At 43.0% G+C, this 25,893-nt stretch overlaps 1 protein-coding gene across 10 annotated transcripts in view; it reads left to right on the top strand.

The window, feature by feature from the left end:
* Positions 1 to 1,235: 1,235 nt before the first annotated feature.
* The window catches only part of agbl5 (AGBL carboxypeptidase 5), a 126,092-nt gene continuing 101,434 nt past the window's right edge, over positions 1,236 to 25,893 (top strand). For 4 of the 10 annotated variants that reach the window (XR_011955316.1, XM_072562881.1, XM_072562869.1 and 1 more), the window contains exons 1-3: positions 1,236 to 1,840; positions 9,901 to 10,203; positions 14,410 to 14,581. Coding sequence is in view for 8 of the 10 variants with exons in the window: in XM_072562881.1 (XP_072418982.1) it covers positions 9,980 to 10,203; positions 14,410 to 14,581 (396 nt within the window). In the remaining 2 variants the exon portion in view is untranslated. Of the gene's footprint in view, positions 1,841 to 9,900; positions 10,204 to 14,409; positions 14,582 to 25,893 lie in introns of those variants that run through there. The other 6 variants (XR_011955317.1, XM_072562912.1, XM_072562904.1 and 3 more) reach the window with 3 other exon arrangements.

Below are 25,893 nucleotides of genomic sequence, written 5' to 3'. Positions count from 1 at the left end.
CTTCCAAGCAGTTGACCTGGGTTTGATTCCCAGCCATCGCAGTGTTGTGGTTTCTAAACTGTCTTATAAAAGCTGTATTCCTGATAAAGGGCTTTTGCCCAAAACATCGATTTTCCTGCTCCTCGGATGCTGCCTGAACTGCTGTGCTTTTCCAGTACCACTACTCCAGAATCTGGTTTTCAGCATTTGCAGTTATTGTTTTTACCTCACTAATATAATATGTCTTGGGGCATCCTTGCCTGCAGCGTATGAGGTAGGCAACATTGGCTGAGTCACAAGTATCTGTCATGTACATGTTGGGTAGTGTTCCCATGTGCAATGGTAGCATCCATGTCAATGATCTGGCAAGTCTTGCAGAGGTTGCCTGGTGTTGTGGTCAATGTTATCCTGACGGATGGGTAATGTGCTGCAAATGATGGCTGTTCTTGTGAGTTTGGCACTGCAATGGCTGATCAAGAAGCTTGTTTGTAAGTTCTCACCCATGTTGGATCACCAACACCCCACCCTTCTCTGCCTTTCTCCCCCTTACCACACCCATTCCCCCATGCAATTCTCCTTTCTCCACCCTTTACATATCAACCCACACATATTTCCCTCCCTCTTAATTTCTTCTCTCCCCAGCTCACACTCATCTTTCTTTTCCTCCTTGTTTGCCCTGTCTACCCCTCCTGTCCCCTTTTCATCCCAACACCCATTTCCTGTTCTCCCTTCTGTATTCCTCCTCCCCTTTCTCTCCCCATCCCCTTCCAACCCTCATCTCCTGCCTCCCTCTCCAGCCTCTTCTCTCCCTCTCCCACTTTTCCCATTCCTCATCTCTTCCTCACCCCCACCTTGCAATTCAAGAGTCATACAAGGTTAAGACCAAAAGCATTCAGTCCTGACAAGCTGCACAAGTACCAGTAAGACCCAGGAGACAGTCTTCCGACTGTGATAACCCATGACTGTTTCAGACATATGTGGGCACCACAGGGCTCCCTGATTTCATCCGTCCCTCACCTTTCCTGTTAGGACACTGACCCTAATGATGTTTTGTATGTTATTGACAATTCAATTGAATTTGTTGGGTGGATAAAGGAAAAAAAATCGTTCAGTTTCGCGTGAAACTTCAAGCTGAAACATTTACCTGGTGGCTTGACCATGTGACAGACAACCAGCACCGAGATTGCCCTGGCGACAGGCCCCGCCTCCCGGTTTCCTAGGCGACAGGTCCGTGCTGCCCGAGCCCCTCGCACGGGACGTTGCCCTCTCCGACAGGGCTCGCGGATAGCGCAGGCGCCCTTTTCATGAATCAAACTGACCTTTTTTTAAATTAAAAGTGCCTTGTGACGAGCCAATCATTGGTCACTTTGCTGCTGCATGCGAGGTGGCCAATGAGCTGGCTCGTTGTTGATGTCAAGCAGAGTTTGAAGGGAAGTTGGTGTGTGTTTGTTTGTCGGGGAAAAAAAAACAAAGCGACGGAGAGACGGAGCCCGAGAGATCGCGGTTAGCGGCTGCTGGTGACCAGAATACCAGGCGGCAAGGGCAGCGGGGAAGGAGCGGCGAGGGCTCCGGAGAAGGAGCGACTGAGAGGAGGCGAAGGGAACGGGATCACGACAGGGAGGAGGACTCCCGGAGCCGCCGGCAGCGAGAGGCCGAGGCGCGAAGGCGGAGCGACCGGTCCGCCGTCACCCAGAACCGGCGAGAGCGGCTGTGCGAGTGCCGAGATTCTCCGCCCGATAGTGGATCCGAGGAAGAGGCCGCTTCGGCTTCGAGTCGGACCGAGGCCCCGAGGGATGGGAGCCGGCGTTCTGGGCTCGGGATGAGCCCCGCGGCGGGGAGGCGGCGCTGTCGCTGAGCCCAGGTGAGCGGAGCCGGGAAGCGGACATTCCGCCAGATCGGCGCTTAGCCCCCGGTGTGAGGTGACCGTTCCTGCCTCTCTGTCCAGGCTGTTGTGATGAGGGCTGCTGGGCCCATTTGGTGGAGGTAGTGATTGCTGCTGCCGTCGCTGGTAAAGAGTGACCAGTGCCATAGTTGGGGTGTCCCTGATGATTGTGACAGTTGAGTATTTGGGGCCAGCAAACGGAGATTTTCCCAGTGCGAAGACTGAACTGATGCTAGATAGTCACTGATATCCCTTGAGTGTTGGGCTGCTGATATCAACATTGAGGGTAACTGACTGGTGACACTAATCGGTGAGATCACCAGTGATGGGTACTTCCACAGGTTAGTGATATCACCAGGTGACCTTGAGCTGTGAAGGCCAGGTCGTAAGAGAGAGAATGTCAACGGGATCAAGGGTTATGGGAAAAAGTGGGAGAATGGGGTTGAGAAACTTATTAGCCATGATTGAATGGCAGAGCAGACTCAATGGGCTGAATGGCCTAATTTCCGCTCCTATGTCTTTATGATCTTACAGCCAGTTGGTAATGTCAATGTAGCAATATACATGACTTATAACTACTGCAGGTCAGTACTGTGTTAACTGAAATTTTTGCTAAGAAGATGTATAGTAAGATTTAAGCATCAACACCTACTGAATAGCTGTAATATCAATGCCATATTACAATCAGTAGTTATTAATATTTATCATCACTGTATACCACTGATGTTACGGTGCTGTTGGCACTGCAACCATGACCCTAAATAGTGCTTCAAATTAGGTCTAAAGGTAATTGGTTACAGTTGGTGTGAAAATGAGGCTGAACATTGGGATCACACAACACATTGTCGTTACAGGTTTCTGCAGGTTGAGTTGAGGAACAGCAAATGTTAAAAAAAATAATGAAAATTATGTACAAACCTCCAAACAGTAGTCAGAATTTGGGGTGCAAGATACACCAGAAGCTAAAAAAGGCATATAAGAAAGGTAAGGTGACAGTTATCATCAGGGATTTCAATATGCAGGTGAACTGAGAAAATCAAGTTGGTAGTGGATTGCAAGAAAAGGAATTTGTGGAATGTCTGAGATGGCTTTTTGGAACAAGGTGACTCAGTGGTTAGCACTGCTGCATCACAGCACCAGGGACCTGGGTTCAATTCCAGCCTCTGGTTTGCACATTCTCCCCTTGTCTGGGTGGGTTTCCTCTGGGTGCTCCGGTTTCCTCCTACAATCCAAAGATGTGCACATTAGGTAAATTGGCCATGCTAAATTGCCCATAGTGTTCAGGGATGTGTAAGTTAGGTGCATTAGTCAAGGATAAAATGTAGGGTAGGGGAGTGGGTCTGAGTGGATTACTATACAGAGGATTGGTGTGGACCTGTTCGGCTGAAGGCCTTGTTTCCACACTGTAGGGATTCTATGGACCAGCAGTTTGTGGTGGGGTCCACTGCAATTCTAGATTTAGTGTTGTGCAATGAGGGAGCTTAAGGTGAAGGAACCCTTAGGACCCATAATATGATAGAATTTACTCTGCAGTTTGGTCGTGGGAAGGTGGAATCAGATGTAACAATATTGCAGTTGAATAAAAGCAACTACAGAGGCATGAGGGAGGAGCTGACCACGAGAGGAGCTAGCAAGAAAGACAGTGGAAAATGCAAAGGCAGGAGTTCGTTTGGGAGACATGGTAAAAATACATCCTAGGAGGCAGCGTACTAAAGGGAAGATGAGGCAACCATGGCTGATCGGGGAAGTCAGGGACAGCATAAAAGCAAAAGAGAACGCATGTAATACAGTGAAGGGCAGTGGGAATTAGCCTGACCTTGGTTGTTGGTAAGATTTCGGAATCCAATGTGAAGAATTAGATTTTTGACTACTTGGAAGTGCATGGTAAAATAGGGCAATGTCAGCATAGTTTCATCAAGGGGAGGTCATACCTGACAAATCTGTTAGAAATCTTTGAGGTGGTAACGAGCAGGTTAAACCAAGGAGTGCCAATGGATGTTATCTACCTGGGCTTCTGGAAGACTTTGACAAGTTGCTGCACAGGAAGCTGTTGAGTAAGATAAGGGCCCATGGTGTTAGTGGTGAGCTGCTAATATGGATGGAAGATTGTCTGTCTTGCAGAAAGCAGAGAATGGGGGAAAGAAGGTCCTTCTCAGGATGGCAGCCGGTGACTAGTGGTGTTCTGCAAGAGTCAATGTTGGGATCACACCTTTTCACTTCACTTTATACATTAATGATGTAGATGAAGGAACTAAGGGTATTCTGACTAAGTTTGTAGATGTTACAAAGATAGGTGGAGGGATGTGTAGTATTGAGGAGGCCCGGAGGCTGCACAAGGATTTAGACGTTAGGAGAATGGACAAAGTGGCAGCTGGAATACAATGTGAGAAAGTGTGAGGTCATACACTTTGGTAGGAAGAAGAGGCATAGACTATTTTCTGCTAGGGGAGAAAATTCAGAAATCTGAACTATAAATGACTTAGGAGAATCTTGGACCAGGACTTCCAAGGTTGAGTCAGTAGTCAGGAAGGCAAATACAATGTCAGCATTTATTTTGAGAGCACTTGAATATAAAATCAGAGATAGAATTCTGAGGCTTTATAAAGCTCTGGTTAGACTGCATTTTGAGTATTGTGAACTGTTTGGGCTCAATACCTCAGAAAAGATGTATTGGCTCTGGAGCCGGTCCAGCAGAGTTTCACAAGAATGATCCCTGGAATCAAAGGCTTAACATATGAGGAGTATTTGAGGACTCTGGGTTCATGCTTGGAGTTTAGAAGGATGAGAGAGGAATCTAATTGAAACTTAAAGAATACTGGACAGAGTGGACATTGGGAAGGTGTTTCCATTGGCAGGAGAGACTAGGATGGAAGGGAACAGTCTTCGAGGAAAAGGAAAACCCTTTAGAACGAAGCTAAGGAGAAGCTTCTTCAGCTAGAGAGTGGTGAATCTATGGAATTCATTGCCACAGAAGGCTGTGGAGACCAGGTAATTGAGTATATTTAAGACCGAGATGGGGTCTTGATTGTTAAGAGGATCAAAGGTTACAGGGAGAATGGCACAGCCGAGACTGAATGGTGGAGCTGATTTGATGGGCCACATGGCCTAATTTCTGCTATGTGTCTTATGATCTTATGGGTCTATATAAAATACATAATGTATTTTCTGCTGGTCTGCTTTGGCATCATTTTATGCATGTTAGTTGTCATATTCCAGAGGGAGAACCATTTTAAATTGGATTAATTCTAACGTACCTGCTAAACTCTGCCCAAATAATATTTAATCTTTGAATATTTGTCTATCTACATACATTGCATTGGGAGAATAATTTGTGCAACTAGAGGTAGGCTACTCTTGCTTTCTTCAGAGTTTGACATCCTACCTATCTATTTACAATACCATATATAAGCAATGAGTTTTCTTGAGTATGTTCAATCAGTCTATGTACTTTGTTAAAATCAGCATGACTGCCTCCTTTTTTAACTCAAAAACCCTCGGCTATCATACTCTTTGGTTATGTAAATATTAATATTGTATTGACTTTGTTGTTAAAATGTCCTTTTTTGACTATTGATGAAAACTGTTGAAAAATAACAATTATTTCACCAACATTTATCCATGGAATTTTATTTTGTATTATTTTGAGAGATTGGTTTGACTGGGCGTATATTTACGACAGTTTAGAGGATGGGGATTTAATTGAAATATAAAATTCTAGCAGGGCTAGATAGGCTGGGTATTTCCCCAGGCTGGGGAATCTAGAACCAAAGTGTCCCTTTCCTGAAGTGTGATGTGTGGAATTGTCCACAAACTGAAGCCTAACGAGTGATTTGCAAAGCCCTATCAGACTCTATTTGTATCTACACCTTATAATAAGTACAAACAGCCCATGTGCATTTTTAAGCATGTTTATTAATTTAGATTTTTTTTATAGCATAGGGAGAGGTCCTTCGATCCATCGTGTCTGTGCCAGTCATCACACATCCAACTAGTCTAATTCCATTTTGCAACACTTGGCTCATGGCCTAGCATGCTATAGTCTTTCAAGTGTTTCTTTAAATGTGTGTTAATTGTTTTGAGGGTTCCCACTTCTAAGACCCTTTTAGATGGCGTGTTCCGATACCCATCACTCTCCAATATCTATATATTCCTTAGCCATAAGTATCTGCACTTGTCCTTAAACATTTGCTAGATAATCCCATTTGCAAGGACCTGGCCTGTAACCTTGTAGATATTTTAATCTGTTCAGATGTATTATGACGCACCTGTGGAATAGTGGGACGTAGCAGTCCTTTTGGCCCCAGAGGTAGGGACACAACCACTGCACCACAAGTGTTTACCATGTGCTGCACCTTTTAAGGATTTGGAAGTATTGACAATAAGGCTTTTCTGCCCATCTGCACTTTTCTACATTTGCCATATATATATGCTGTCTTTTTAATTTAGGTGTATCTCTAAAACCTTCTCTTTGTTCAACTCCATCTGCTTCTTCCCATTGAATACAATTGTATTGTACCTTGCATGTTTTTCTGAAGCCTATCACATCACATATACAATTTTGCCAAACTTTGCATTTATTGCTGTCTAAGTTTCTGGCATTTATATTTTAAAAAATGAGAAAATAATGGATCTAAAACTGATGAGATCATTGCTTGCCACATTCCAGTCTGAAAATCAGCCTAGCACTATTTCCTGTTGCTAGAACAAGTTTGTATCCATACTACCCCGTTCCCTTTAAATGCCATGGATTTTCATTTTAACAAATATCCTGTGGGATACGTAGTGTTGAGTGCTGTCTAAAAGTTGATACATAGAACATCTATTGAACTATCATGATCAACTGTCCTTGTCTCAAGAAATAATTAAATCACATCTGTCATGACTTTATGATGCTACCATAAGAGTTGCTTTCAGCAGCCTTCTCAATTTATCCAGTTACACTCTCAAAATGTGTAGAAGCACACTTGCAGAACTCCCTGTTCCCACATGCTATTTAAAATATACTTTTAGTTTCTATTCTGCCTCCTCAATCTTTCTTAAAAAAAAATCAAAGACTTGTGACAAACCTCTGTGGTAATTTCATTTGTCAGTGTACTGTCCATTTTATCTGTGTATCCCAATCACTTATGACTGCCTTTGTTACCTCAACTTCACTATCCCAATGAACTGGCTGTATTTGTGTTTTACCCTCCTGTAAATTTGAGGTCATCGAAACGTTTGCCCCTGTCCTAATACATACCCTCCATTCATCTTTCAGTGCTTGTTCAATGACTTAGTGTTTAAGTAATACCTTAATTTGAAAATGATCAATCATTGTTTTCAAATTCATCCCTAAATCTGTAATCTGCAGTTCCACAGCCCTTTGATATCTCTGTAGTTTCCTGAATCTAGCCTTTTAATTATCTTTGATTTCAATAACTTTAGCATTGATTGTTGTGTTTTCAGCTGTCAAGACTCTTAGATGCAGAATAAGTTCCCTAAGTCTAATTGCTGCCCTTTGCTCCTTTAAGGCATTCTTTAAAACCTACCTCTGACAAGGGTCTACTCAAGTATCCCTTCGTATACCTGTATACACCATTATGCAACTGTGCAAGCTACTGGCGAGACATTGGACTACTGTGAGCAGTTTTGGTCCCTTTTATTTAAGAAAAGATATTATTTCATTGGAGGCATTTCAGAAAACATTCATTAGGATGATTCCTGGTATGGGGGAATATCTTGCGAGCAAAGGTTAAATAGATTGGGACTTCTACTCAATGGAATTTAAAACAGAAGATGTGATCTCATTGAAACTTGGATTCTTAAAGAGCTTGACAGGGTAAATGGTGAAGGTCATTTCACTTCAAGTGAGAGTCAAGGACCAGAGGGGACAGTCTCATAATTAAAGGGTGCCAATTAAAGACTGAGATGAGGAGGAATGTCTTCATTCATAGTCTTATTACAGAGAGCTGAGATAAGGCAGAGTTCTTGTGTATATTGCAATGCTGAGACATATTTGAATAGTAGGAGCATCTAGAATTATGGGGGAAAAGGGCAGGAAAGTGGATATGAGGTTCAGCCTTGATCCATTGATTGATGAAGCAGCCTCAAGCTGAGTGACCTACTCCTGTTCCTACTTATGGGCTTATGTGGCAAATTCACTTCTGCGAAGTGCTTAGATATATTTTTATTATGTTTAAAACGCTATATAAACACAAGCTGTTGTCCCTAAATTTGCCAGAATATGGTTTTAATATTTAAACTAATTCTATACTCTAATCTGATAATCTAGAATTTTCTGACAGTATTTTGAGTTCATTTATGAAGAAGGAGAGTTGTCAGTTACAAAAAAGTGCCTTTGTTATGTTACTGCTGGGTTAGCCTAGATTACTTAAAGTTGGTATGGAGTATCAAAATGATAAAACTTCCTTGGAATGCTTTTGGGGAAATTTGTTAAATCACTTTTGCCAGTGGTCTCCTGTGCTGATATCAGTTTCTATGATATTCTTTTCGGCCTTCGCCCTTCCACTGCCCCTTGACCTTGTTTTGAGCTGTTGCTCCTACACGGTTTAAGTTTTCTTGGATTAAAATTGTGGAAGGTTCCTTAGGACTGCTATGGTTGGGTTTGCTGCATTGGGACAGTAGCCAATGGCATCCATGAAAGATTGCAGAGGGTATCAGACCACCGCAGACAAGTCAACACTTGAGTTAATTGTGAGCCATGCAATTTATGAGCCTTGCCACTGGGGCTTTGAAATCTCATTGCTTTGTTTTTTTTTAAAACTTTCCCATAAAGAGTTTGAGGCTTTTCATAAAGTTTATAAGATCGGTGGCTTCAGTTATTACACAGCAGACAACTTGTATTTATGGCTGATTGTGATGCTCTGACCATGAAAACATAAGATATAGGAGCACAATTAGGCCATTGTTTTTACCACCTTGATGGGCTCAATGACTGCAGATGCCGGAAACCAGATTCTGGAATAGTGGTGCTGGAAGAGCACAGCAGTTCAGGCAGCATCCGAGGAACAGTAAAATCGATGTTTCGGGCAAAAGCCCTTCATCAGGAATAAAGGGCTTTTGCCCGAAACGTCGATTTTACTGCTCCTCGGATGCTGCCTGAACTGCTGTGCTCTTCCAGCACCACTAATCCAGACATTTGAGCCAATCAAGTCTGGTCCATTACCTGATCATGGTTAATATGTTTTACAACCCCATTCTCCTATCTTCTCCCCATAACCCTTCATCCCCTTACTAATCACAAACTATTCTATCTCTCTCTTAAATACTCAATGACTTGGCATCCACAGCTGTCTGTGGCAATGAATTCCACAGATTCAACACCCTCTGGCTGAAGAAATTCCTCTTTCTCATCTCCATTCTGAAGGGTCATCTAGAGCTATAAGGGACTAGTCTGAGTGATCAGATTTGCTGGGTTCTAAACATTGTAACACATCAGACAGCTTTTATTCACATTCTCTGAATTGCTAACAGTCTGCAGTGGAAGGTTAGTGAAAGATTTGTAAAAACTAAAAGTCATGCATTTTCTAGACTATTTTAAGTTGCAAATACCATGTATTTAATAAACTGAGATCTAACCTTTATAGGATAAGCTTTTTGTGCAATTTTTTGCATTTTTTTTCTAGCTGCACAATTTTCTGTTTTTCTAGTTCACTGTAATTTCTACTGGATGACTGAACCCAGAGATTGACCTTGTCTTTCCTTTAGGAAACAGTAAATCAGTGAGTGCTATGCCATTGATGTTTGGAAGAGATTACATATAAATAGGGTTTCCTTTTTTGATTCTACAAGGCTTTTATCTTTATTGATCTTTGTTTGGAAAAAAATGCAAGTTGTGATTTTTATATTAAATATCTTGATTTTAAAGGGTATTAATTTATGAGACAGTTTTTTAGGTATTACTGCACAGGAATGATGAGATATCCAAGACAATTTTTGGTAATGATTTGTTTAAGTTTTACCGTGGTTCTATTTAATCAGTAAGCTATTTAGCTATATCTTGAAATACTTGGAAATAATTATTTTCTTTCCCTGCACAGAAGGTAAAGATATAACTGCTCTCACAGTGTCACGCAGAAGAATGAAAGATGACTTGAAATATTCTGTCTTGCCACAAAAATGGAAATTCGATGTGGCGGCTTACTTTTTAGTTCCAAGTTTGACTCTGGAAACATTGCTCAAGTCGAAAAAGTGGAGCGACCTGAAGGAGAAGTGGACTCAACTCCCAGTGGTGGCAGTACAGGCACAGGAAATCTAGGAAATGTGTTAATTACTCCAGATTGCGAATTTAATGTATGGACCAAACCAGACTGTGCTGATACGGAGTTCGAGAATGGTAATAGGTAATTTAATGAGTTTTTTTTTAAAAATGTATTTGGAATAATTAGGAATTTTGTTGCTAGGTTAAATTTGCGTAAAAACAATTGTCATTTATGGTGTCATTGCTTTTACATGAAACTTTGGAAACTTGATTTCATTGCAGGTGGAGCTATGGAGAAAATGCAGTATAACAAGATGCATTTGATGATAATAGGCATTACAGGAGGGAATCGCCTTGTGGCACATTGGTTTGTATTGACAGGAAAAGGGAAGAGAATTTTAGTATATTTTAATCGCTAACCCCAAGTATAAAAAATTTTCACGAACATTCACCAATAACATTTAGTCAATGGATTAGATTGTAAATAGTTCAAGTAGATTACTTATCATTTTACTTCATTGGACACAAAGTAAAGACCAATTATAGTATTATTTACAAATTAAAATTTACAAAAGCTTCATCAAATTTTTTAAGCTTCTTACTGCATGCCCATCATTTTCCAAGTTTTAAAAATTAATTGCTTAGGAATTGTTAGTGCCAGGATTTTCTATACTCCAATAAATGGTGAGTTTATCAGAGTGTGTTTCAAAGTCACATGAGAGCAGTGCACACTATTTGTGATTTTTTTTTATCGTTGTGGTCTTCACTTTATAAACCCATTCAAACGCAATGCATGACTTTGTCTTCCTTTCAAGTAGAAACGTCCTCAATTTTAAAATGACTTTTGAGATTCACTCTTTGAGGGTTGCATGGTGGCTTAATGGTCAGCATTGCTGCCTCATGGTGCCATGGACCCGGGTTTGATTCTAGCCTCAGGCAACTGTCTGTATGGAGTTGACACATTCTCCCTCTGCCTGCATGGGTTTGTCCACAGTCCAAAGATGTGCAGGTCAGCTGGATTGGCCATGCAAAATTGCCCACAGTGTCCAGAGGTGTGCAGCCTAGGTGGATTAACTGTCAGAAATGCAGGAATACAGGGATAGCATGGGACTGGATGGAATACTCTTCAGAGGGTCAGGGTGGACCACACCAAAATACCTGCTTCCCCTCTATAGGGATCCTATGATGATTTTATGAGTTGCAAAAGTAAGTGAATTCATGATCTCTGATCTTGATGATAAGTCAAAGTCAAATAAGGTCAAATCTTTTGAGGGGTTGTATGGCAGGAATTCTGGTCTCCCTGCCAAGATCCATAATAATCCATAATATGTCTGTGACTATTTGAGTAAAGCGTAGATGAACAACATAATAAAACATGATCAACCATCTACACAATCTACACAAATCCACTTGGAGGTACTTCGAGATTTTCTTTGTAGATTTAGGGCCTGTTTGACTCATATGCATTACCAGGCACTGATTCCCTTACTGAGCTTTACTTTGAATCAAGGCCTATGAAGCCATTTGTTCTGTCCATTTTCTGGATAAAAAGGAGCCCCAGATCCTCCTCAAGATTTGAGTAGAAAACAATAGAAATGTAGAAAATAGGAACAGGAGTAGGCCATTTGGCCCATCGAGCCTGCCATTTAGTACCCCTGTTCTTACTTTTCTCCATACCCTTTGATCCCTTTAGCTCTAAGAACTATCTCTTCTTTTCATTTGATGAGACCCAGGAATTATAACAAAAGCTAGTAATGTTTGTTGGAAGTATTATGTTACTGCCAAGTAGTTATCACGAACAACAGACTGAATATGTATGCTCTTCAGTCTTAGGATTGGTTTAAACAATGAATAAGCAATATAATTGTAGATCTACATTTCCTTAGCTATCTTGATGCTTAAAATAGTAAATTTTAATTTGCTTTCACTGAACATTGTTTTCAAACAAAAGTATACTTGCTATAGTCTCAATTTCACCTAGCTTCTTGTGGTAAATGTTTATAAAATCTATTGTTTTGGTAATGTTGTATTCATCTATCTTACATTGGACTTATCTTTACAGTGGGCAAATCAAAATTTGCATTGAAAGCTATGTTATTTTTCAATGGCATGGTTACTAGACCACATGAACATCTAAACCAAACTCTCTTCATATCAATAGTTGAGATTCTCCTCTGATTTTGGAAGATTTTCACTGATCAAAAGTATGCTGAGATAGTGATGGTTGCAGAATGTTGTACCATCTAGTACTATCTTCCTTACAACACTAAAGGTCTCTTGATTATTCGTAATATTTATTTGAGCTCAATTCAAAGCCTAGTTTAATTTGAGTGAGTACAATTAAAGCTTTTCAAAGCTATCGGTATCGCCCCTACTATGCTGGTAACACTGGTACTAGGGCGGCACAGTGGATCAGTGGTTAGCATTCTGGTTTGATTCCAGCCTTGGAAAACTGTCTGTGTGGAGTTTGCACATTCTCCCTATGTCTGCGTGTGTTTCCTTTGGGTGCTCCGGTTTCCTCCCACAGACCAAAGATGTTTGGGTTAGGTGAATTGTCCATACTAAATTGCCCACAGTGTTCAGGGATGTGTAGGCAAGGTGCATTAATCAGGGTAAATGTAGAGTAATAGGGTAGGGGAATGGGTCTGGGTGAGATGCTCTTTGGAGGGTCAGTGTGGACTTATTGGGCCAAATGGCCTGTTTCCACACTGTAGGGTTCTATGATTCTTCATTAATGTAGCTGCTAACTTGTCTGCTAGGTGTCTGTGGGACTTGGGAGGGAGTTGAAACTTGTAGAGTTTAGACACTGTGTTTAAAATGGCAGGCGATCTTGCACCTAATAATATTTGATCAACCTTAGTTGGTTGTTATTTGTTTTATGGTCAATGAGTTTGTAGGAAAATAACTTTCCAGTTACATTGTGGGAAATATCTGTTGACCTTTTATGCAATGCAATAAATAGGTGAGGAATTTAAATGTGAAAGGTATGAGGCATGAAGCTTGTTTCGTAATTTTCAATGCTTCATTGTTATTTTTGCATTTCAATTCTGACCTCTTGAGAATTATTTTGGCTATTTAGATAGACTAAAAGAATTGGAACTTGAAACAATGGAGAACAGTAGGTTTACTCAACATATAAATAGGGAAAAATAAATAAATACGAGTTGACAATTTTCTCCAGTTACATAGTTTTGGATGCACCAAGGGTGTCACTGTTAAATTGAATAAGCCAGATCTCGTTACATGTCAGGAATTAAACAGTTGGATAGGTGGCTGGCTGGTTTGAGCAATGCACACTGGTTTGCTGAACTCCTTCAAGTAAGATCTGAACCTACTTCTCACAGGACTACAGATTACTACCTCCAGAAGGTAGATAATTATAGTGGTCAGCACCAGGTATCATAATTATGTGGGACAAGCTGCACCAGAGGACATTTTCTTGCCTGTCATTACTTGTTATGCAAATATGTTGGAGTGTGCAAAGCATGTGAAAGAAGTTATACAAATGCATCTTTTTTTTTTAGCTGATTCTAAAGTTTGTCTTAGTCATGCTTGTGTTACAGTAAACTATTTCCTTACTTTATGTCAATGGCAAAGTTAAAGGAGTGAATAATTACAAGATTATGAGGACCAATAATTTTATTATTACACACATTGCCACTGGAAAAGTTTCATAGCAAATGGGTTTGCTGCTTTTAGAGTTATATAAGAGTTCTCACAAAAGTTGCCTATGATTAGTAATTTCATTTTGCCCAGAATAGTAGAGCCGTTTGGGATAGCCTGTGCTTGAGGAAGAGTGAATTCAGAATTAAATTATGGAACAATGTCTCATGAAGAAAGTGGAATGAGTCAGTATTGATTCATTCAAATTTAAGTTAGCTAGATTTTGTTCAGAAAATAGCACTTATTATTCATTATGTGAATAACATTAGATGTAAAACATATAAAGTATGGTTAGAATGGCAGGTGACTTTGGATGTGTGGTTCCCAGAATTTTTCACCTCATTTCATATCAGTTAAAGATTAATTGATGGAGATTGCTTGCCTCAATTACTCAGCAACTTTATTTTGTTTCACATGACTATGAAACTGATAGTAGATAATATGTGGATTGTGAGACTTTTTCTCTTCCAGCAATTCTGATGTTCATAACAAACTAAGTAAATTTAGATTATTTTCATGGATATTTCTTCATATTCATTGATTGGGACTGATGAACCCAAGGAAAGAATTGGTTCAGCATCATCAATATTTTGCTAAGAAGCTTTTTTTATTAAGTTGTATTTATGATCTGACATTTGAATTCATGCAACATATTGACGATAACTTATTTTGTCTTTATCTTCAGGTCCTGGTTTTATTTTAGTGTGAAGGGGGGAATTCCAAGTAAAGTTATTAAAATCAATATCATGAATATGAATAAGCAAAGCAAACTGTACTCACAAGGAATGGCCCCATTAGTTAAGACTCTTCCTGGAAGACCACGCTGGGAGCGGGTGCGAGAAAGACCAACATATGAGGTATGGAAATTTCGGAATTAGTGATCTTGTAGAAGTGTTTTTTTGCATCCTGTAGATTGTAGCATATAAGTTCATTTTTGAAGCTTTGTAAAGGAGCTAGGGTGGAAGCTTTGAGCTAGAGCAAACAGTTATTATCTCTGGTTTGTTAATCGTGCAACATGCTACCGAGGCAAGGAATAGGGAGAGAGAGCAGTTGAACACGTGGCTACAGGGATGATATAGGAGGGAGGGATTCAGATACATGGATAATTGGGGTTCATTCTGGATTAAGTGGGATCTGTATAAATGGGATGGTGTACACCTGAACCAGAGGGTACCAATATTCTGGGTGGGGGGAGGTTTGCTAATGTTCTTCCTGAGGATTTAAACTAATTCAGCAGAGGGATGGGAAACTGAATTGTAGCTCTAGTGTGCAGGAGGTTGAGAATAGTGAGGTCATGAATAAGGTTTTGAGGCCACAGGAGTGTATAGGCAGGCAGGAAGGTGATTTGAAGTGTGTCTACTTCAATGCCAGGAACATCTGGAATAAGATGGGTGAACTTGCAGCATGGGTTGGTACCTGGGACTTCGGTGTTGTGGCCAGTTCGGAGACATGGATCGAACAGGGACAGGAATGGTTGTTGCAGGTTCCGGGGTTTAGATGTTTCAGTAAGAACAGAAAATGTGCTAAAAGAGGGGGAGGTGTGGTATTGTTAGTCAAGGACAGTATTACGGTGGCAGAAAGTATGTTTGATGAGGACTTGTCTACTGAGATAGTTTGGGCTGAGGTTAGAAATAGGAATGGAGACGTCGCCCTGCTGGGAGTTTTCAGAAGGCCTCTGAAAGGTTCCAGAGATGTAAAGGAAAGAATTGAAAAGATATTTCTGGATAGGAGTGAACGTAACAGGGTAGTTGTTCTGAGTCTTTAAGTTTCCTAATATTGACTGGAAACACTATAGTTCAAGTACCTTAGGTGGGTCGTTTTTGTCCAGTGTGCGCAGGAGGGCTTCCTGATACAGTATGTAGATAGGCCAACAAGGGGTGAGGCCACATTGGATTTGGTACTAGGTAATGAATGAGGCTGGGTGTTAGATTTGGAGCAAGGTGAGCACTTTGGTGATAGTGGCCACAATTTGGTTAAGTTTACTTTAGCGATAGAAAGGGATAGCTATACACCGCAGGGTAAGAGTTATAGCTGGGGGAAAGGCAATTATGATGCGATTAGGCAAGATTTAGGATGCATAGGATGGGAAAGGAAACTGCAGGGGATGGGCACAATTGGAATGTGGAGCTTGTACAAGGAACAGCTTCTGTGTGTCAGGCAGGGAGGAAGTGGTCGAGTGAGGGAACTGTGGTTTACTAATGAAGTTGAATCTCTTGTCAAGAGTAAGAAGGGTACTTATGTAAAGATGAGACATGAAGGCTCAGTTAGGGTGAATGAGTGTTACAAGTTAGAACTAACAAAGAGGATTGATGAGGGCAGAGCAGTAGATGTGATCTATATGGACTTCAGTAAGGCATTCGACAAGGTTCTCCATGGGATACTGATTAGCAAGGTTAGATCTCATGGAATACAGGGAGAGCTAGCTATTTGGATACAGAACTGGCTGAAAGTTAGAAGACAGAGGTTGATGGTGGAGGGTTGTTTTTCAGATTGGAGGACTGTGACCAATGGAGTGTCACAAGGATCGGTGCTGAGTCCTCTATTTTTTGTCATTTACATAAATGATTTGGATGCGAACATAAGAGGTACGGTTAGTAAGTTTGCAGATGACACCAAAATTGGAGGTGTAGTGGACAGCAAAGAGGGTTACCAAGATTACAACAGGATCTTGACCAGATGGGCCAATGGGCTGAGAAGTGGTAGATGGCGTTTAATTCGGATAAATGGGAGGTACTGTATTTTGGGAAAGCAGATCTTAGCAGGACTTATACACTTAATGGTAAGGTCCTAGGGAGTGTTGCTTAACAAAGAGACCTTGGAGTGCAGGTTCATAGCTCCTTGAAAGTGGAGTCACAGGTAGATAGGATAGTGAAGAAGGCGTTTAGTATGCTTTCCTTTATTGGTCAGAGTATTGAGTACAGGAGTTGGGAGGTCATGTGTGGCTGTACAGGACATTGGTTAGGCCACTGTTGGAATATTGCGTGCAATTCTGGTCTCCTTCCTGTTGGAAAGATGTTGTGCAACTTGAAGGGTTCAGAAAAGATTTACAAGGATGTTGCCAGGGTTGGAGGATTTGAGCTATAAGGCGAGGTTGAATAGGCTGGGGCTGTTTTCCCTGGAACGTTGGAGGCTGAGGGGTGACCTTAGAGGTTTACAAAATTATGAGGGGCATGGAGAGGGTAAATAGGCAAAGTTTTTTCCTTGGGGTCAGGGAGTCCAGAACTAGAGGGCATAGGTTTAGGGTGAGAGGGGAAAGATATAAAAGAGACCTAAGGGGCAACTTTTTCACGCAGAGGGTGGTACGTGTATGGAATGAGCTGCCAGAGGCTGTGGTGGAGGCTGGTACAATTGCAACATTTAAGAGGCATTTGGATGGATATATGAATAGGAACGGTTTGGAGGGTTATGGGCCGAGTGCTGGCAGGTGGGACTAGATTGGGTTGGGATATTTGGTTGGCATGGACGGGTTCAACTGAAGGGTCTGTTTCCATGCTGTACATCTCTATGACTATGAGAAGAGAGCCAAGAAGAGCCAGGAGGGGATGTGAGAAGTCTTTGGCAGGTAGGATCAAGGAAAACCCTAAAGCTTTTTACAGCTATGTCAGGAATAAAAAAATGACTAAAAATTAAGGCCTGTCAAGGAAGTAGTGGGAAGTTTTACGTGGATTCCAAAGAGATAGGAGAGGCGCCAAATGAATACTTTTGGTCAGTATTCATACTGAAATACAGGCTATTAGACTAGACAGGGGTGAGGATCATGAGGATATGTTAGCAATCCTGGAAAATGAAAATAAGTAAGCCCTCCTCGGTGGGATGGGATTTTTCCTAGAATTCTCTGGGAAGCTGGGAGGAGATTGCAGAGTTTTTGGCTTTGATCTTTATGTCGTCATTGTCTACGGGAATAGTGCCAGAAGGCTGGAGGATAGCAAAGGGGCGGGGTAGAGACAACCCTGGTAATAGTAGACTTGTGAAGTGTTGAAAAGGATTATGAGAGAGAGGATTTATCATCATCTAGAAAGGAATAATTTGATTAGAGATAGTCAACAAGGTTTTGTGAAGGATAGGCAAAAGTGAGGAATGCAGATGCTGGAAACCAGAGTTTAGATTAGAGTGGCGCTGGAAAAGCTCAGCAGGTCAGGCAGCATTCAAGGCACTGCCTGACCTGCTGTGCTTTTCCAGCACCACTCTAATCTAAACTTGGTGAAGGATAGGTCATGCCTCAAACCTTATTGAGTTCTTTGAGAAGGTGACCAAACGGGTGGATGAGGGTAAAGTGGTTGATGTGGTGGAAATGGATTTCAGTAAAGCATTTGATAAGGTTCCCCATGGTAGGCTAGTGCAGAAAATTCAGAGGCATGGGATTGAGGGTGATTTAGCGAGAGAGGGTGGTGGTTGATGGGAAATATTCATCCTGGAGTTCACTTCCTAGTGGTGTACCGCAAGGGTCTATTTTGGGGCCACTGCTGTTTGTCATTGTTATAAATGACCTGGATGAGTGCGTAGAATGATGGGTTAGTAAATTTGCGGACGACACAAGGTTGGTGGAGTTGTAGGTAGTGCCGAAGGATGTTGCATGTTATAGAGGGATGTAGATAAGCTGCAGAGCTGGGCTGAGAGGTGGCAAATAGAGTTTAATGTGGAAAGTTGTGAGATGATTCATTTTGGAAGGAGTGACAGGAATACAGAATACTGGACTAATGATAAGATTCTTGGTCATGTGGATGAGCAGAGAGATCTCTGTGTCTGTGTCCATGTGTATAGATCACTGAAAGTTGCCACCCAGGTTGATAGAGTTATTAAGTAGGTGTACAGTATGTTAGCTTTTATTGGTAGAGGAATTGGGTTTTGGAGCCTTGAGGTTGTATTACAGCCACTTCCACCCCCTCTGACACACTTCCACCACTGATGCCACGTGTTCCGCGACTTCCGCCCCTAACGATTTCACATACACCACACGTGACATCACCTCCGCCCCGCGCATCATCGCTGACGTCACGTGTTCTGTGACTTTGGCGCTGCTAACCACTGCCGTTGTTGCTATCACTTCCGTACCCACCAACGCCATTCACCTGCATACTGCCGACACGTGCCAACGCCGTTCACCTGCATACTGCTGACACGTGCCCCCCAACCCCCCCCCCCCCCCCCCCCCTCCACCACCACCACCACCACCACCACGGATCCCACTGTCACCATACCCACCCACCCCCAGAATCCTAAGGGGAACATCACCTCTGCTAATGACTCCACCCCCATTCTCCTACCACCATTTCCACATCAGTTACAGGCTCCACCCCCACTCCCAGCTCCACACCTGTACCAAATCCCAGGTCCTAGCTCCCAGCCCTGCCGCATTTTCACCATCTTCTCCCCCCCCCGCCCCCCCTCCCCAGATCTTCCCCTCACTGAGGACAAATGATCAGTCCTCAGCAAAAGCCTTACCTTCATCCCCCTCCGTCCACGCATCAACAAATTCAATATGCATCGTGATGTCGAACACTTCTTCCGCTGCCTCCGAGTTTACTTTTCCAATCAGGACTCCAGCTCATCTTCCGAGGACCCCTTCATCTGCCTCCAACACACTCCATCCACCTGGACACCCAATGCTGGTCTATTACCCACCCTCAATCTCTTCATTTCCAACTGCCGCCGTGACATTAACCGCCTCAACCTGTCCATCCGTCTCCCCCACTCCAACCTCTCACCCTCACAATGCGCACCCCTCCATTCCCTTTGCTCGAATCCCAACCTTCCCATCAAACCAGCGGATAAAGGGGGTCCGTGGTAGTTTGGCGCACTGACCTCTACACCGCTGAAGCCAGGCGCCAACTCGAAGATACCTCCTCCTACCACCCCCCCTGACAATAACTTCATCCCCCTCATCACCAAACCATCATCTCCCAGACCATACACAACCTCATCACCTCAGAGAACTCCCACCCACAGCTTCCAACCTCATAGTTCAGGAACCCTGCACCACCCGATTCTACCTCCTTCCCAAGATCCACAAGCCTGACCACCCCGGCCGATCCATCGTCTCGGCTGCTCCTGCCCACCGAACTCATCTCCACCTACCGCGATACTGTCCTATCCTGCCTCATCCAGGAACTCCCCACATATGTTTGGGACACCACCCACGCCGTACACTTCCTCTAAGACCTCCGTTTCCCTGGCCCCCAAGGCCTCATCTTCACCATGGACATCTACACCTCCATCTGCCATGAGCAGGGCATCCAAGCCCTCCGTTTCTTCCTCTCCCGCCTTCCACACCAGTACCCTTCCACTGACACTCATTCGTTTGGCTGGACTGGTCCTCACCCTTAACAATTTCTCCTTTGAATCCTCCCACTTCCTTCAGATGAAAGGGGTAGCCATAGGCACCCGCATGGGCCTCAGCTATGCCTGTCTCTTTGTTGGCTACATAGAACAGTCCATCTTCTGTAGTTACACTGGCACCACTCCCCAACTCTTCCTCCGTTACATTGATGACTGCATCGGCGCCACCTCGTGCTCCCAGGGAGGTTGAGCAGTTCATCAACTCCTGATGAAGGGCTTTTGCCCGAAACGTCAATTTCGAAGCTACTTGGATGCTGCCTGAATTGCTGTGCTCTTCCAGCACCACTAATCCAGAATCTGGTTACCAGCATCTGCAGTCATTGTTTTCACCAACACATTCACCCCGACCTTAAATTCACCTGGACCATCTCTGACACCTCCCTTCCCTTCCTAGACCTCTTCATCTCCACCAACGATGACCAACTTAACACTGACATTTATTACAAACCCACCGACTCCCACAGTTACCAGGATTACACTCTTCCCGCCATACCTCCAGCAAAAATGCTATCCCGTATTCCCAATTCCTCCGCCTCCGCCGTATTTGCTCCCAGAAGGACCAGTTCCAGCACAGAATACACCAGGTGGCCTCCTTCTTTCAAGACTGTAATTTTCTCTCCCATGTGGTTGAAGATGCCCTCCAACACATCTCATCCATGTCCTGCACCTCTGCCCTCAAACCCTGCCCCTCCAACAGCAACAGGGACAGAATCCCCTGGTCCTCAACTTCCACCCCACCAACCTCCTCACCATCCGCTGACATTTCTACCACCTACAAATGGACCCTACCACCAGGGATATATTTCCCTCCCCACCCCATCTGTTTTCCGCAAAGACCGTTCCCTCTGTGACTACCTGGTCAGGTCTGCGCCCTCCAAGAATCCACCCTCCACTCCTCTCATCTTCCCCTGCCACTGCAAGAATTGCAAAACCTGTGCCCACAGCTCCCTCCTCACCTCCATCCAAGGCTTCAAAGGAGCCTTCCACGTCCATCAAAGTTTCACCTGCACGTCCACCAATGTCATTTATTGTATCTGTTGCTCCTAATGTGGTCTCCTTTACATTGGGGAGACTGGACACCTCCTCGCAGAGTGCTTTAGGGCACATCTTCGGGGCACCCGCACCAACAACCCCATCGCCCCGTGGCCGAACATTTCAACTCCCCCTCCTACTCTGCCGAGGACATGCAGATCCTGGGCCGTCTTCATGGCCCTCCTTCACCACCCGACACCTGGAGAAAGAACACCTCATCTTCCACCTCGGAACAGTTCAACCACAAGGCATCAATGTGGACTTCACCAGTTTCCTCATTTCCCCTCCACCCACCTTACCCCAGTTCCAACCTTCCAGCTCAGCACCCATCCTCATGACCTGTCCTACCTGTGTCCTAGCTGCCTATCTTCCTTCCCACCTATCTGCTCCACCCTCCTCTCTGACCTATAACCCTTATCCCCACCTCCATCCACCTCTTGAACTCCTAGCTACCTTCTCCCCAGCACCAGCACCACCACCCCCACCCCCCACCCCCCCAAAATCCATTTATCTCTTCGCCTCGGAGGCTCCCAGCCACATTCCTGATGAAAGACTTCAGCCCGAAATGTAGATTTTCCTGTTTTCTGGATGCTGCCTGACCTGCTGTGCTTTACCAGCACCACTCCAATCTTGACTCTGATCTTCAGCATCTGCAGTCCTCGCTTTCGCCCTGTCATATATCAAATGTCTGGTGCGGCCCCATTTGGAGTATTACATACAGTTCTGGTCGCTGCATTATAGGAAGGACATAGAAGTATTGGAAAGGGTACAGAGGAGATTTACCAGGATGTTGCCTGGTATGGAGAAGGAACTGAGGGACATGAGACTGTTTGTTTTTGTTAGAAGAAGGTTAAGAGGTGACTTAACAGAGATATACAAGATGATCAGAGGATTAGATAGGGTGGACAGTGAGTGCCTTTTTCCTCCGATGGTGATGGCTAGCACAAGGGGACATGGCTTTAAATTGAGGGGTGATAGATATAGGACAGATGTCAGAGGTAGGTTCTTTACTCAGAGTAGTAAGGGTTTGGAATGCTCTTCCTGCAACAGTAGTACACTCGCCAACTTTAAGGGCATTTAAATTGTCATTGGATAAATATATGGATGAAAATGCAATAGTGTAGGTTAGATGGGCTTCAGATTGGTTTCACAGGTCGGTGTAACATCGAGAGCTGGTGTACTTCGCTGTATTATTCTATGATCTATGTAGTTTCCCATTTTGAAATATGAATAAAATTCTAAATGTTTTTTGCCATGTGCAGTCTGCATGTGTGTGTTTGTGTATCTTAAACTCTTGGTCTCATTACCTGCTTGATCCCACTTGCTGACTTGTAAAGTGTGTAACTCTAAACACTTACTTACTTGCAAAAAATGGAAGCCAATTCCGTGGGGTAGGATGGAATTGATTTATTTGCTAAACAAGCATTTTGTCCACAATAGGGTAGATTATAAACAAAGTCAACTTGTAGCTACATCTTTAGAAATCAGAATTGCTGTCGCTGGCATAGGGACTTATAAGAGCACATGGATAAGAATTGGAGGTTATGTTAAAGAGTCACAGAGACATATAGTATAGAAGCAGACCCTTCGGTCCAACTCATCCATGCCGACCAGATATCCTAACCTGATTTGGTCCCATTTGCCAGTACTAGTCTCGCCCTCTGTCTTCTAACTTCGAGCAGTACGGTAACCAAATGGCTACTTCTCCCTGTATTCCATGAGATCTAACCTTGCTAACCAACCTCCCATGAAGAGCCATGTCAAAAGCCTTACTGAAGTTCATATGGATCGCATCTACCACTCTGCCTTCATCAATCCTCTTTGTTACTTCTTCAAAAAACTCAATCAAGTTCGTAAGACATGGTTTCCCATGCACAAAGCCATGCTGACTATCCTTAATCAGTCCTTGTGTTTCCAAATACATGTAAATCCTGTCCCTCGGGATTCCCTCCAACAACTTGCCCACCACCGATGTCAAGCTCACTGGTCTATAGTTCCCTGGCTTTTCCTTACCGCCCTTTCTTAAATAGCGCCACCACGTTAGACAACCTCCAGACTTCTGGCACCTCATGACTATCAATGATACAAATATCTCAGCACAGGGCCCAGTAATCACTTCCCTAGCTTCCTACAGAGATCTAGGGTACACCTGATCAGGTCCTGGGGATTTATCCACTTATATGCATTTCAAGACATCCAGCGCTACTTCTGTAATATGGACATTTTTCAAGCTGTCCCCATCTATTTCCCCATATTTTGTATCTTCTATGTCCTTTTCCACAGTAAACACTGATGCAAAATGCTTTTTTAGTATTGCCCCCATCTCCTCCGTCTCCACACGTAGGCTGCATTGCTCATCTTTTTAAGGGACACTATTCTATCCCTAGTTACCCTTCTGTCCTTAATGTGTTTGTAAAATTCCTTTGGATTCTTTTTAACCCTATTTGCCAAAGCTATCTCATATGCCCTTTTGCCCTCCTGATTTCCCTCTCAAGTATACTCCTACTGCCTTTATACTCTTTTGAGGATCGAGTCTGTGCCTGACATATGCTTTTTTTCTCTTAGTCAAAACCTCAATTTCTCTAGTCATCCAGCATTCCCTGCACCTCAATGTCAGGAATATGCTGCCTCTGTAACCTCTTTATCTAATTTTTAAAGGCTTTCCATTTTCCAGCCATCCCTTTACCTGCCCCCAATCAGCTTTTGAAAATTCTTGCCTAATGCTGTCAAAATTAGTCTTCCTTCAACTTAGAACTTCAACTTTTAGATCTGGTTAATCTTTTTCCATCACTATTTTAAAACTAGTAGAATTATGGTCGCTGGTCCCAAAGTGCTTCCCCACTGACACCTCAGTCACCTGCCCTGCCTTATTTCCCAAGTGTAGGTCATGTTTTCCACCTTCTATAGTAGGTACATCCACATATTGAATCAGAATTTTTTGTTGTACACACTTAACAAGTTCTTCTCCATCTAAACCTTTAACACTATGGCAGTCCCAGTCTATGTTTGAAAAGTTAAAATCCCCTACCATAACTACCCTATTATTCTTATAGGTAACTGATATCTCCTTATAAATTTGTTTCTCAATTTCCTGCTGACTATTCAGGGGTCTATAATACAATCCCAATAAGGTTATCTTTCCTTTCTTATTTCTCAGTTCCACCTAAATGACTTCCCTGGATGTATTTCCAGGAATATCCTCCCTCACCACAGCTATCTCTTTTCAAAAACACTACTCCCCCTCCTCTCTTACCCTCCCACCTTTCTCTCCTTCCTATAGCTTTGAATCTTGGAACATTAAGTTGCTAGTTCTGTCCATCTGAGTCATGTCTCTATAATCTCTATGATATCCCAGTTCCATGTTCCTAACCATGCCCTGAGTTCATCTGCCTTCCCTGTTAGGCTTCTTGCATTGACGTAAATGCAGTTTATCAATCTTACCTTGTTGTCTGTTTTGTTCCTGTCTGCCCTCTCTGACTCTCTCCTTTTCCCATCGGTACCAGTCTCCGATTGATCTCTTTCCTCACTATTTCACTGGGATCTCTCCCACCCCACCATTTAAATCTTCCCGTTCAGCTCTCACAAATCTCCCTGTCAGTATATTAGTCCTTGCAAGGATCACTTCTACCCCAGAATAGATTCAAAAGATCCAAAAGTTTGACCCCTTCTCCCCTGCACCAGATCCTCAGCCATGCACTTATTTACTCTATCCTCTTATTCCTACCCTCAGTAGCTCATAGCACCGGGTGTATTCCAAATATTACTACCCTCGAGGACCTAATTTTTAAATTCCTGCCTAACTTTCTATATTCTGCCTTCAAAATCTCAGGCTGTTCCCTTCCTATGTTGTTGGTTCCAATGTTTACAATGACCTCCTGCTGGTCCCTCTTCCCTTTGAGAACATTCTGCACCCTCTCCAAGATATCCTTAATCCTGGCACCAGGGAGGCAATGCACCATTCTGATCTTTTGTAGCTGGCCGCAGAAACATCTGTCTATCATTCTGACTAGAGAGTCTCCTATCACAGTCAATTCATTGGAATTCATGTACCCCTCATTACATTAGAGCCAGTCTGAATACTGGAAACTTAGTTGTTCGTGCTACATTTCCTTGAGAGTCCATCACCTACATTTTCGAAAGTAGCATGCTTCTTTGAATGGGGATAACCACTGGAGACTCCACTGGAGAGTACCTGCCTACCTTTCCTGGAGTTAACCCCTTCTATAAACTGCCATTCATCACACCCCCTAGCTCTTGTAAATTCCTCATTGTATGTAACTGCTGTTCGAACTGATCCATGCAATCCGATAGGATTCGCAACCAAAGACGTAATCATCAGTAACCTGGAAACCCTCCCTAAACTCCCACATCTGTCAGGAAGAGCACATCATCCTACTAAAGGCCATCTTTGCTCCTTCACAGTCTATAGATCCAGAAAATAGCACCGTCTTTTTTGCTCTTAAAAAAAAGTGTTGCAGGCAAACTTAGTACGTATGGTTTATATTTTTAAATGTTATTCGAGACAGATCTCGATAAAACATAGAATCAAGGAAGAACCCACTCTACTCACTACTGTAGACTTAGAGCAAGGTTACATTTTAAAAATTATGCACTTATCTGTTCCTGTGCTGTGAGCTCTCTTATTCAAGTTTCTCCAAGGTCAGCTGTGAGTTTCATTATTTGTTAATTTTTCCTAGATGCACTCCAATGTCCAGAGATACGCAAACTCAAACAGCAAAGGCAGTAACTGTGCAGCTTAACTGATGTGTTAGTTAGCAGTGTAGGTTTCTTTCTCTTTCTT

The sequence above is a fragment of the Chiloscyllium punctatum genome, chromosome 3 (assembly GCF_047496795.1).
Source record: "Chiloscyllium punctatum isolate Juve2018m chromosome 3, sChiPun1.3, whole genome shotgun sequence".
NCBI classification, from domain to species: domain Eukaryota; kingdom Metazoa; phylum Chordata; class Chondrichthyes; order Orectolobiformes; family Hemiscylliidae; genus Chiloscyllium; species Chiloscyllium punctatum.
The sequence above is the reverse complement of the archived record's forward strand: the minus strand, read 5'-3'. Positions and strand labels throughout refer to the sequence as shown.